The sequence below is a fragment of the Hyaena hyaena genome, unplaced genomic scaffold (assembly GCF_003009895.1).
Source record: "Hyaena hyaena isolate Hyena2069 unplaced genomic scaffold, ASM300989v1 scaffold_192, whole genome shotgun sequence".
NCBI lineage: Eukaryota > Metazoa > Chordata > Mammalia > Carnivora > Hyaenidae > Hyaena > Hyaena hyaena.
The window spans coordinates 133,615-147,476 of NW_024080825.1; the positions used below are offsets into that span (position 1 = coordinate 133,615).

The following is a 13,862-nucleotide window of genomic DNA, read 5'->3' on the forward strand; positions in this document are numbered from 1 at the left end:
GAGTGTATCTTAAGTTCTGCCTATTCTGTATCTAAAACCCACTTTTTCCTGGCATTTTGCCTTTTTCTACTTCAGGAAAAATCCCTGTAACCTCTATTCTGTATAGCAGCCCCTTTTGTTCTCTGAATATTCCAATAAACTCTATCACCCAGAGATGGTGAAGAACTAAGATAACATGATGAAGTTGCAGAGAAAGAATAACAACTGAAACAAAGGCTGCTTCTGAGAAGTAAACCATTGCAGGGATGGTCAGCGCGGTGTATTTAGCACGGGACAGTACAAGGCAACGAGGGCTTATGGGCAGCTCCATTACTCCAGCTGTGTGGCCTTAAACTTGTTTAATTCCCCTGAACCCTAGCTTCCCCATCTGTAAAATGGGGATAACTCACAAGGTGTATCGCAAGAATGAAATGTGATTGATATAGTGTGAAAAACCAACTACTGTGAATAGTAAGTGATCAAAAATGGAAACTTATTATTATAACGAACCTAAAAACCTGCTTTTACACCAACTGCAAGGAGATTGTTGTTAGAGTTCATTTAAAAGAAGGTGGCCTGGGGCCTGGGTGGCTCAGTCGGTTGAGCGTCCGACTTCAGCTAAAGTCACGATCTCACGGTTCGTGGGTTCGAGCCCCGCGGAGGGCTCTGGGCTGACAGCTAGCTCAGCGCCTGGAACCTGTTTCAGATTCTGTGTCTCCCTCTCTCACTGACGCTCTGCTCATGCTGTCTCTCTCTCTCTCTCCCAAAAATAAATAAGACATTAAAAAAAAAAAAAAGGTGGGAAAACGAGTAAAAACAAAAAAAGTAAGCAAAAAGATGAGAATATGGGCTTTTAGACCGGGTGGTGGTAATTAAGAGCTGGAAAGGGGGAGCAAGGCCTTCCCTCTCCAGAATCCCTCAGCGGCGCGGGAGCCGGAGCCACGGCTGTGCGGGGCGGAAGCGCCGGCCCCGCGGGCCAGGCCCGGCCTCGCGGAGAGGTACGCGGCGGGGGCTGGCAGCGCGTCTCTCAGGGCCGCCGCTCCAGGGTCTGGAGACCCGGGGACCGGGCGCGCTGCGGGAAGGGCTGCGTTCCCTGTATCCGGCTATTATCCTCGCTTAAGCTTTGGCCACCCGACGCCCCTCGCACCCGTGGAGGGCTGCTCACGATGCTTCGCCTCCCTCGGTCCGCGGCCCCTTACCCGCCCCTCTCTGCCTCCCTTCCTATATGTGGTTCTCTCCGAGGAGTTTGGTTTGAACTTTTGAACCCACCAATCAGCGCCCGCGCCCCGCCTCTCTCCGGGGGCGGGTGCGACGGGGCGTCGCGCCCGGGGCCGCGGGGCTTGAAGGCGGGGCTGCGGAGTCCGGGGCGGGGCCACGTGCCCGGCCCCCTGGCCACTTGGCCCGGGAAGGGATATATAAAGTCCCTCGGGGGCGGTGCACTCTCTGCTTCTCCCTCGGACTCCTTGGTAGTCTGTCAGTGGGAGATACTTGTCCCCGTCCCCTCGCCTCCTCCAGCCTCAAGGAACCTTACAAGTCTCAGGCATGGTGAGTGGGGGGTCCTCGGGACGTGGCGTGGGGGTGAAAGCAGTCCGAAGGGGCGGCGGAACCCGAGTGCACGTGGGGCGCCGCCGAGCAAACTTGCTTCTTGGTGGCCAGGTTGGGAAACCAAGTTCACCTGCAAACTCTTCTTCGGGCTCGAAAATGCGGCCAGGACACTGCCCTTTTGGAAGTGGAAAGCCCACCTGATCCTAGTGAGAGGGTATCGCCCCAGGGTCCGCCACAGCCCACGGCGGACCAGAGAGCCTTCACGCTGGCCCCCCAAGGGCTTGTGGAAACGATAAATCCCTCCGCTCCCTTTCTGTCAATGATCTACCCTACCTTCCCTCTTCTACCGCCCAGGAGCCCTGGAGCACTAGGTGCGCTCCGGCACCGAGGGTGCTTACACCTGCGCCCTCTCCAGCGCCCGGTGACTGCCTGCTGAGTCACCTGTGGCAGGCCTCTGGGGAGAGCTTCCAATTGCATCAGTCCACCTGAGGGATGTAAGCAGGCTGCTCCTTTTAAGGAATTGTTAACCGTCACGTTGTCTAATTTTGCGTTTCTATGTTAACTTAGTAGGATGTTTATAGCTGAAGCTTGGTACTTAAGCCAGGTTTTAAAAAAACCTAGCCCATAAAAGGAGATTTTCTTATAAAACCGCTGAGTAAACTAGTACTAACAATATGTTCTTAGAAAAGGTCTGTTGGAGGTCACCTAAAATAAGCCATGTTTTTAAGCTAGTATTTGTGTATCAAATGTTTCAGAATAGTATCCTTAAAGAAAAGGGGATACTGTGAACAGACCAGCCACCCTCTTCAGAGACTACCACAGCTGTAAGTCTGTAACAACTTGAGTGCTTTCACCAAGCAGACAAAAAAAGACACTGGTAAAAATGTGATTCTGAAAGTAGTAGGACTGCTTACAGGGCAGTAGAACAACAGCAGCTGACTGATTTAGGCAAACACTAGCTAAATATAGTGGTGTTTTTTTTTTTTTTTTTTTAACTAGAGAAAGTGCCTGGTTATCCTGTGGCTAGTTATCTAGGTGACTCTCACCTGTGTCTCCCTTCTTCCCCCGAGTGGCCAGGGGAGAGTAGAGAAAGTCTAAAGGAGAAAGCTGTTGAGACTGCTGCACAATGAAAAGTTTTTGGGCTCAAAACTCCATCAAAAAAATCCTTCATTAGAATGAAAGACTCTTCTCAAATACTTTATCTCCTTGGGCCTGAGACTGTCTTGGGCAAATCTCTCTCTAGCTTTCTCGGGCTGTAGAATTTCCAAAGTCCAGTTAAAGGTAAACAGGATGCAGTTGTAAATGCTCATGGGCTCATTAGAATTAACAACTCCCCTTTCTCTCACCTGGGCGAGTAGACGCAGGCATTAATGAGCCAGGTGATATGGTTAGGAGACCATGGTTGTTTTATGAGTGTATGTGGGAAAGAGGGGACCATAAGTCAAAGGTTGTGAGTGATTGGGGTTTTTATTATCTCAGGTTATGAAACTAGGACCTTTGAGATCTTAGTGGTGCTGGGTTTTCTTTAACTAGTGTTGTGCCCGAATCGTGAGTCCCAGAGACCTCCAAGGAGCCGGCACCGATGCAAATACAAAAGGGTCTTTATTACAAGCTCGAGCAGGGATCACCAGCCTACTGGTATCTTGGCAGTAAGGTGAAGCCAAGAACAATAGCGAACAGAGTTTTTAAGGAGTAAGGGATAGGGGTGTTACAGTACACCTAGCATCATCACATAAGCACCAATTACAATTGTACAGCACCCCTGGTGTAACAGCTTTGGCCATTCAGTATCTGTGAGGTGTTCATTACTTTTGGTGGGACCCAATCATGACTCTTAAGAATCCTTTGAAAATGACCAATTATGAGGGGAGTTCAAAGGGCTCACGTGGGGTTCAGGCAAACGGTGAGAAATTGGCTAGTTTGTATAAAATAACTGTTTGCAGTTCCCAGTCTTGACTCAGACCATAGGAATGTTTTTTGATTAGCTGATCCTAGGGCGGTCCGAGGATGGCTTTAGCCTTGAACAATCTGAGGCTTTTCCTGGAACTGGGACTGGGGCTACATGCAGCCCGAGGTTGCTCTTAATGGAAAACTTAATTTTTGGCTCTTCACTTGTTTCCTGTTAACAGCAGCTTTGAAAAACTCAACCCTCTTATTCAGGGAAAATGTAATGGGAGATATTTGGTGTCAATTTTGAAAGTCCTCTGTCACTTATGATGAAATATAATAAACACCCATTTTTTTTTTAAAAGTATTTTTATTTATTTCTAGGAGAGAGAGAGAGACAGCGTGAACAGGAGAGGGTCAGAGAGAGAGGGAGTCACAGACTCTGAAACAGGCTCCAGGCTCTGAGCTGGCAGTCAGCACAGAGCCTGACGCGGGGCCCGAACCCACGAACCGCGAGATCATGACCTAAGCGAAAGTCGGACGCTCAACCGACTAAGCCACCCAGGCACCCCCTAAACACCCATTTTTTGTTGTTGTTGTTTTCCTTTTAAATCTGGGGGTATGGATTCTATGTTCATGACCGTATTTTACTAAGCAGGAATGAATTTGGTAACTTATAAATGGTCTTGTTCATCAAGTAAAGGAAAACACTTTCCCAATATCGCTAAATTTTTGGCACCAAAGACTTTTCCACAGTGCCAGAGATATATGTGTGTATGTTTTGGTAGGAAACAACTAATTTCTTAAGCTATTAGTAAAGTCCTGTTGATACTTTCAGCTTTTATTACCATGTGTCTCCACCACCACACCTTACTTGAGATGTGTTGATGGGAGTGTTATGTGGGAAAGAGGGGACCATAAGTCAAAGGTTGTGAGTGATAGTGAAGGAAAAATGTTCTTCCTTAAGATTAAATTCTTCCACAGAGTTAAAAAGCTGTCTCTGACCACAGTTTTTAAAATACAACTAGCTGGGGGCGCCTGGGTTGCTTAGTCGGTTAAGCGTCCGACTTTCGCTTAGGTCATGATCTCGCGGTTCGTGGGTTCGAGCCCCGCGTCGGGCTCTGTGCTGAATGCCAGCTCAGAGCCTGGAGCCTGTTTCAGAGTCTGTGTCTCCCTCTCTCTCTGACCCTCCCCTGCTCACGCTGTCTCTCTCTCTCTCTCTCTCTCTCCTAGAAATAAATAAAACATTAAAAAAAAAATTTAAAATACAACTAGCTGCTGCTTATCTGGCATTTTCTCCATGAGTCATATGGCCATAGTTTGCTGGTTTAAGCTGGTTTTAAAGGGAGAGGGAGAAGCTCTTGTCTTTTAAAGAATAGGATTAAAGAGAGACCAGAATGAGCTCAACAGTTACACAATCACACGGAATGAATCAGAGCTGGAAGGGGGAATTTTGCATGCCTTTAAGGAATCGGCAGGCATATTTCCCAAGAGCTGGGGAAAATGTATTGCTATGGAACAGTTTAAGTCCTTATAAAATGGTAGAAACCTGACCTTGAATATCTAATGTGACTACAAAGCTGGAGTCTGATCTCTGGTCTTGCCTAGTAGTTCATTAACATATCTTTGGTTTTGCAAAGCATTTTCTCTGAGTTAGTCAGCAAAGACTGTTGCTTGGGAAATAAACCCTGGGCAGGAGTGGCTTCCAGAAAGGTGATTATCTATCCTGAAGGTTATTTAGTCATTTAGGTGTGAATCATTCCTAAACATCCCATCTGATGTGTCATATTCTGACATTTTCCTTTCTTCTTCCCACAGCGCGAGTGCATCTCCATCCACGTTGGCCAGGCTGGTGTCCAGATCGGCAATGCCTGCTGGGAGCTCTATTGCCTGGAACACGGCATCCAGCCTGATGGCCAGATGCCAAGTGACAAGACCATTGGGGGAGGAGATGATTCCTTCAACACCTTCTTCAATGAGACGGGTACTGGCAAGCATGTGCCCAGGGCCGTGTTTGTAGACCTGGAACCCACCGTCATTGGTGAGTTGGCTTCAGTAACCCAAGGGAGATCTCAGGGCTCTGGGACAGGAGATGTTTCGTGAGGGCTCCACTGACACCCGAGGGTTGAGCAGGCGTGTGCAGGTTGTTAGTGATGGTGGCTGCTTTGTTCTCCTCTTCCAGATGAAGTTCGCACTGGCACCTACCGCCAGCTCTTCCACCCTGAGCAGCTCATCACAGGCAAGGAAGATGCTGCCAATAACTATGCCCGAGGACACTACACCATCGGCAAGGAGATCATTGACCTTGTCTTGGATCGAATTCGGAAACTGGTGAACATAGTGTTTTATTTAATATACATATACAGGTTTTATTTTATTTTATTTTATTTTATTTTAATTTTTTTAATGTTTTATTTATTTCTAGGAGAGAGAGAGAGAGACAGCGTGAGCAGGAGAGGGTCAGAGAGAGAGGGAGTCACAGACTGAAAAAGGCTCCAGGCTCTGAGCTGGCAGTCAGCACAGAGCCCGACGCGGGGCTTGAACCCACGAACCGCGAGATCATGACCCAAGCGAAAGTCGGACGCTTAACCGACTAAGCCACCCAGGCACCCCATACATATACAGGTTTTAAGTGTATTTATTTTGAGAGAGAGAGTGGGAGAGTGTGAGTGGGGGAGGGACCGAAGAAAGAGGGAGAGAATCCCAAGCAGGCTCAGCTCTGACAGCTTGATCCCACGAGCCTTGAGATCATGACATGAGCCAAAATCAAGAGTCACTCAACTGACTGAGACACCCAGGTGCCCCAATGTAGTGTTTTATTTAAAGTGAGAATTTTCTCTTAGTTTTAAAAGAGACCAAACTAGAAGAATCATTCTTCGTGGGGTACCTGGGTGGCTCAGTTGGTTAAGTGTCTGACTTCGGCTCAGGTCATGATCACATGGTTTGTGGGTTCACGCCCCATGTCGGGCTCTGTGCTGACAGCTCAGAGCCTGGAGCCTGCTGTAGATTCTGTGTCTCCCTCTCTCTGCCCCTCCTCTACTCAAGCTCTGTCTGTCTGTCTCTCAAGAATGAACATTTAAACATTAAAAAAAAAAATCATTCTTGCACACTAAAATGAATCTTTGAGTGCTCACTAAGTAACCAGAATTTATTTAAAAAATTTTTTAAAAAACTTTTTTTAATGTTTGTTTGTTTTTTAAGAATGAGAGAGTAGAGGGAGAGGGGCCGAAAGAGAGGGAGACACAGATTCCAAAGCAGGTTCCAGACTCTGAGCTGTCATCACAGAGCCCAATGTGGGGCTTAAACTCATGAACTGTGAGATCATGACCCAAGCTGAAGTCGGATACTTAACTGACTGAGCCACCCAGGCACCCCAAGTAACCAGACTTCAATCAGGTGGTCCTGTGTTATGGAACAACTCTTTGGGTCAGGGTTAAGTGCTCTATTGTATCTCTTTCTACGTCTCACAAAGCAGAGTTGGGCAAATGCTCAAGGTAGTTAGGGCAGTTTACCTAAAATGAAAGTGAGAACCAGGGAGCCTTAGCAGTTTGACATTTAAGACCATTAAACATCCTTGTTCAAATTAATCATGCAGCTTCCCTGCTTCAAGCTGTGATGTCCACTTTTAGGTTATCTTAGTCATATTGAGTGAGAAAGTGGCAGACTCTGAAAGGTAACTAATTGATCAAACTCCTAAAAAAAAATATGTACATAGATTTATGTATTTTTTTAAAAATATATATATCTATCTGGATTGGTGCCTTATGTTGATACAGAAAGTACAGAGCACAAGAGGCCAGTATAACACTGACTAGTAATGGAAGGCACTGGAATCTTCCAACAACATTGAAAGTGCAATCAAGGGGCGCCTGGGTGGCTTAGTCGGTTGAGCGTCCGACTTTCGCTTAGGTCATGATCTCGCGGTTCGTGGGTTCAAGCCCTGCGTCGGGCTCTGTGCTGACTGCCGGCTCAGAGCCTGGAGCCTGTTTCAGTCTGTGACTCCCTCTCTCTCTGACCCTCCCCTGCTCACGCTGTCTCTCTCTCTCTCCTAGAAATAAATAAATAAAAAATAAATAAAAAAAAAAGTGCAATCAAGGGAGCTCCCTTATTATGGAAGCTGATGTCAGTCTTGAAACTTGTAAAGTATTGAAATATACTCACAGAAAGCAGTATGCTTGCTTTTCCACTAGAGCACAGACCCACGTGGACTGGCACTGTGGCAGAAAAATCTTAGGCAGCAGTATTCATATCCGTAAAAGTTGATAAGTAAATGTTCTGTTAAGATTATTTATTTTTAAAATATTTTTGATAGTGAGCATGCACGTGCAGCAGGAGGGGAGGCATAGAGAGAGAGGGATGGAGACCGAGAATCCCAAGCAGGCTCCACGCTGTCAGCGCAGAGCCCGACTCAGGGCTGGAACACAAGAACTGTGAGATCAAGAGTCAGGCACTTAAACCAACTGAGCCGCCCAGGTGCCCCTGGATCATTTTACATTCAGAGTCTGGCATCCAGGTGACTCTGCTCCTGAGGCATGTGGGCAGCTTGTAAGTAATTAACCAAAAATCAAGAATAAAGGCTGTGGTAGAGTAGTATATCCAGAAAATCACATTCTAAGCCTTGCCACAACTGGTCTAGTCTAAAAAGAATGGCTTTGCATCATTCACAGCTCCATACTTTTCCAGATGGTTATCACAGTCTTCCTAGCAAAATTTGAGGTAATGGTTCTATGTTTACAAATCAAGCTTCAGCTACGAGCACTGACTTGGAAATTGGGACCTGCCTTTAGGGACAAATAAACCTAGTAAAACCCATCGATGGTTCTGGAGTAAAATTGATTAACTACCAAAACAATTATATTCGTCCTTGGTATTACTACTGTGTCCATAGGAGGCTTAGTGGATTTAATTGGTAGACTGGAGTCCGCCCTGTACATAGATCCCATTCAGAGTATGCGCCCACAGGAGAAGTATGGTGAGGGATTGGTAGAGAATTCTACAAATCTCCGCACTTCTGAGAAGTGAGGACTGTCAGAAAACTTTTGAAAAGTCAAAAATTATCCTTTCACAGAATGGCAGCTTGCTAACCAGAATAGCTCAGGTAAGTGGAGGAAAGCCCCACTGACATTAGGTGTCACAGTCCTGTGATCGTAAATTACCTTTTCCAGAATCAATAGGCTTTGATAACGAGTGCTTACTGTGCCAAGCACTGTTCCACGTCCTCATTTAATTCTCAACTACCTGACGGAGATTACTATTCCCTATAAACGTGAAAATGGAGATTGAGAAATAAATTTGGTCAAAGCTACAAAGCTAAACTGCTAGACCCGGATCCAGACTCAGCCTGACTCCAACACCAGGGCATTGGAACTCGGCTGTTCTGTCTTACTCTAGCTCAGAAAGCATCTGCTGGATCTTTCTAAGACCTCTGTTGTATGGGGCTGGTGGTCCCAGGCTCTCCAGCTGCTGAGAAGTTGTGCTGGTTCCTCAGTCTCAGCAAGGGCACCAGAGGTTGCTTTTCCAGTCACTAAAACTTGGGCCTTGTATCCATTCCAGACCTCATGATTCCTCTGCCTGTGGAAATGAAAATAGTTATTTTTAAAAGGCCGTTTAGCAGACTATTCCCCCCAGGAGTTGTGAAAAGTTTCTTTGAATCTTAGCACTTAGAAGCTCTTTGTGACTGCTGTCTCAGCAAATCTTATTCAAGAGATTTACAAAAAAATCTTGATCCGGGGCCCCTGGGTGGCTCAGTTGGAAGAGCATGCAAACTCTTGATCTCCGGATCGTGAGTTTGATCCCCACATTGGGTGTAGAGATTACTTAAATACTTTAAAAATTAAAAAAATTGATCAGTGTAATTATGGATTCAAAGAAGTCATTGCAGCTTTCACCAAGGCTAAAATTAATACTCTTCTTTTGCAGGCTGACCAGTGCACAGGTCTTCAGGGCTTCTTGGTTTTCCACAGCTTTGGAGGGGGAACCGGTTCCGGGTTCACCTCCCTGCTGATGGAACGTCTCTCTGTCGATTATGGCAAGAAGTCCAAGCTGGAGTTCTCCATTTACCCAGCCCCCCAGGTTTCCACTGCTGTCGTTGAGCCCTACAACTCCATCCTCACTACCCACACCACCCTGGAGCACTCTGATTGTGCCTTCATGGTAGACAACGAGGCCATCTATGACATCTGTCGTAGAAACCTCGATATCGAACGCCCAACCTACACTAACCTTAACCGCCTTATTAGCCAGATTGTGTCCTCCATCACTGCTTCCCTCAGATTTGATGGAGCCCTGAATGTCGATCTGACAGAATTCCAGACCAACCTGGTGCCCTATCCCCGCATCCACTTCCCTCTGGCCACATACGCCCCTGTCATCTCTGCTGAGAAAGCCTATCATGAACAGCTTACTGTAGCAGAGATCACCAATGCATGCTTTGAGCCAGCCAACCAGATGGTGAAATGTGACCCTCGCCATGGTAAATACATGGCTTGCTGCCTGTTGTACCGTGGTGACGTGGTTCCCAAAGATGTCAATGCTGCCATTGCCACCATCAAGACCAAGCGCAGCATCCAGTTTGTGGACTGGTGCCCCACTGGCTTCAAAGTCGGCATTAATTACCAGCCTCCCACTGTGGTGCCTGGTGGAGACCTGGCCAAAGTACAGCGAGCTGTGTGCATGCTGAGCAACACCACAGCCATCGCTGAGGCCTGGGCTCGCCTGGACCACAAGTTTGACCTGATGTATGCCAAGCGTGCCTTTGTTCACTGGTATGTGGGTGAGGGCATGGAGGAAGGAGAGTTTTCTGAGGCCCGTGAGGACATGGCTGCCCTTGAGAAGGATTATGAGGAGGTTGGAGCAGATAGCGCTGAGGGAGAGGATGAGGGTGAGGAGTATTAACCGGTCTGCTACAACTTTACACTCTGTTGTCTTGGGACTATCTTATTTCTGTTCTGGAAGCTGTCCACTGTGTCCCTAACTTGTCAATAAAAGTGATGTTCCTGTTAAAAATAAAAACAAGCTGGCCTCTGTCATGTTAAGTACTATTCTCACTTATTTAAGGCCAGTTGGAGGTGGTGGAGGCTAGCAGATGATCTACCCAGTCCTTTGATCAACATGTCAGGTGGCTTCTGTGTGCTACACATTGTGCTTAATGGTTTGTCTGTTTCACTTAAGACCTGGATTAATGAGGGGTGATAAAATCCTATTGTAAGTGAGGCAACAGGTTCAGATTGGGCCATTGTTTCCCATATTTCAATGTAGATGTGAATCACTTGTGTAAATACTAAAATGTAGGTCCAGGGGTGCCTGGGTGGCTCAGTTGGTTAAGTGTCCGACTTTGGCTCAGGTCATGATCTCACAGTTCAAACCCCACATTGGGCTCCATGCTGATAGCTCAGAGTCTGAAGCCTGCTTTGGATTTTTTGTCTCCCTCTGTCTGCCCCTCCCCCACTTGCACTCTGTGTGTCTCTCTCAAAAAGAAACATTAAAACTTTTTTTTAATAATGTAGAGCCAAATCTGTAGGTTCAAAGTGAAGCTTTAGATACTGCATTTTAAAAAATGTTTATTAAAAATTTATTTTGAGAGAGTATAGTGGGGAGGAACAGAGGATTCGAAGTGGACTCTGCACTGATAGCAGAGAGCCAGTGCAGGGCTTAAATCCATGAAATGTGAGATCATGACCTGAGCCAAAGTCAAGACACTTAACCAACTGAGCCATCCAGGGTGCCCCAAGATGCTGCATTAAAAAAATTTTTTTTTAATGTTTTTTTTTTAAAATTTATGAGAGAGAGGCAGTGTGAGCAGGGGAGGGTCAGAGAGAGAGGGAGACACAGAATCGGAAGCAGACTCCAGGCTCTGAGTTAGCTGCCAGCTCAGAGCCCGATGCGGGGCTCGAACCCATGAACCGTGAGGTTATGACCTGAGCTCAAGTCAGACACTTAACCGACAGCCACCCAGTCACCCCAAGATACTGCATTTTAAAAAACTTTAAAAGTCTTTTTTGACTGTGTGGGAAGGGGAGGAGACTCCATACTCACACGGTCAGTGTGGAGCCAGATGTGGGGCTTGAACCCAGAAACTGTGAGATTGTGACCTGAACTGAAACCAAAAGTGGAATGCTTAACCAACTGAGCCACCTAGGTGCCCCAAGATCCTGCATTTTTTATCAAGCTTCTGGCTCCTGCTCTTGGTCTGCTGTGACTACGGGTGAAGTAGCAAGGGGTTAGGTAACATAGCTAGTAAGTGGTGGAGCCAACATTCAGGGAACCATCCAGACTGCCAGAACTATTGCTGTCAGTATTTAATAACCTATTAGAGTCACACGGGAAGGGCTTGAAATTGTGCTGATTTATTCTAAGCCAAAACCTACAATGGCAAATAAGATTGTATTTTAAGAAGTTACTGCTTAGACAAAGTGGAGCTGGCTGAGACAAAATTACAGTAATCACAAGTTGTTACAGTATGTGTACTTGACCCAATTTGTGTGTGGGGAATATCTGCAGTAGCAAAATAAGGAAAATTGAAGAATGATATGTGTGGGAAAGATTGCAGAGGGAAGATCCCCTAATTTGGACCCTCTTCCAAATACATATTAAGAACAGTGTGGTTCTTGAGTGGGGCAGGAGAGACCTATGAGGTGAGGGTGGAGGAGGAAGAGGCAGGAACTTGGCTGGAGAGGGTGCTGATGGGTGCTGATGGGTATTCAGGTACCAGCCATGTGGCCTATAAGGTTGAACTGAGCAATGGAAAAGGGCTGGGCCTCATGAGGAAGGAACCGGTTTTGGTGTTTGGATGCTGGCCTGAGTGGGAATGCCAGAAAAGGGGGAAGAGATGGAGGCTGGTACACAGCTGCGGGTGTGTTCACCTTTGCTCCGTGACTGCCCATATTCTACGGGGCTCAGTTCCTTCTTTTTTTTCCCCACTGGGGTTTTCACCCCTGACCCATTGCTCACTTCTACCCCCTGACTGTTTGAGGAGAGCATCTACTAAATAAGCATGTTCTATCTGGGAGCACTGTGCTGCTTCTTGCCCAAGATGTCTCAACTTGGTGCGCCAAGAGGGTCTCACAGCTTTTATCCTGAGAGCAGCCACTGACTTATGCCCTTTAAGGCAAGGCCCAGCCCAGCCCCAACCTTGAGCACAAAGGCAGCTATTGCTACTTATCTGATGGGCCAGATTCCTCCAGCAGCCAGAGCATGGAGGGTCTGGGATAAAAATGAACCTTGGAAAGGCCAGGCAGCCCGGCCACCAGAGGGGCACTGGGAGATTTTCCCAATTTAGGAGATCTGCCAATTGCTGCAGTTGGAGCACTGGGGGAAAGTGGACATTCGCATGTGAGAAGGAGTGGATATACATCATCCAGCTTCAGCCGAGCATGACACCTCATGGAACCTGAGAGGTCCATTCTCTAAGCCAGTGTTTCCCAGCAGAATTCCCTGAGAATGGGGTTTTGGGGTTACCAGGTCTTCAAAACAACCTGGTGAAACCTGAAGACCCTGGGGCCAATCCCCTCTGACCAGGAACGACCCCCCTAATGACCTCAATAAGCCTTTACAGACAAATTATTTTCTGCATGTGACAAGACGTGAAAAAGGTTGGACCACTTTACGTAGCCACAATGGTGTGGGGGTGAAAGAAGATTTTAGCTGAGGAAAAACTATTCCAGTAGGAACGAACCGGGGGGAATTGAAAAGAGCAAAGTGCCAGTGGTGGGGAGGGATCTGTCCTTGCAATGGTGATTCTTTTTCTGCCCCTCTGTTGGTGAGAGAGTGAATAGAAGTTAGCCTGCAGCAAGAACAAATATACCCCAAGGTCTAGGTGACTGCTTTGTGGCTGACAATCATCTGATCTGCCCTTGAACACAAATGGAAAGTCTGGTCTCAGATCGGCTGCCGTGGTTGATGCTGCTGAGGCTTGATGGGGATAAATGGAGAAAGCCTAAGAGTGCAGCCTTCGAGATTGGCTGGGGCCCCAGACTCTGGCTGTATGGACAGAGGCCTTACTTAGGCTGCCCTCACCTGACCTGACCAGAGGAGCAGACTGCTGCCCCTTGGAGGCTGCTGGCCACTGGGGGCCCAGTGGGCCCAGGCATAGCTGCTTTGTTTGAGCCTGGGTGAGGAGGAGAGGATGGCTGTGAGGGACTTGCATGGACTTTCTAAGTTGTCCTGTGTTTGGGAAGCAGCTGGCTAACGCCTCTGCTCCAAGGGGAACCTGTCAAACCGCCCAGTGCTGGTCCAGAAGTGGTCAGGTGGGTTCAAGCGTGGAGAGAGCCTGACTTCTGGAAGATGTGTGGCAATCCTGAGTGGGGCTGCAGGAGGACAGGGAGGCCCTGTCAGGGTAGAAGTGTTTCACGGTCTTCACAACATCCTGTGAGGTGCTGTTATTACACCCGTTTCCACGGCCAAGGAAGCTGAAACTCAGAGAGCTTACGTATCTAGCCTAAGGCCACAGAGCA

At 47.4% G+C, this 13,862-nt stretch overlaps 1 protein-coding gene across 1 annotated transcript; it reads left to right on the forward strand.

The window, feature by feature from the left end:
* Positions 1-1,433: 1,433 nt before the first annotated feature.
* Positions 1,434-10,422, forward strand: LOC120237886 (tubulin alpha-1C chain). Its single transcript, XM_039241349.1, has 4 exons — positions 1,434-1,524; positions 5,230-5,452; positions 5,594-5,742; positions 9,331-10,422. Exons 1-4 carry the CDS (start codon positions 1,522-1,524, stop codon positions 10,303-10,305), a joined length of 1,350 nt encoding a protein of 449 aa, XP_039097280.1. The 5' UTR covers positions 1,434-1,521; the 3' UTR covers positions 10,306-10,422.
* The last annotated feature ends 3,440 nt before the right edge of the window (positions 10,423-13,862 follow it).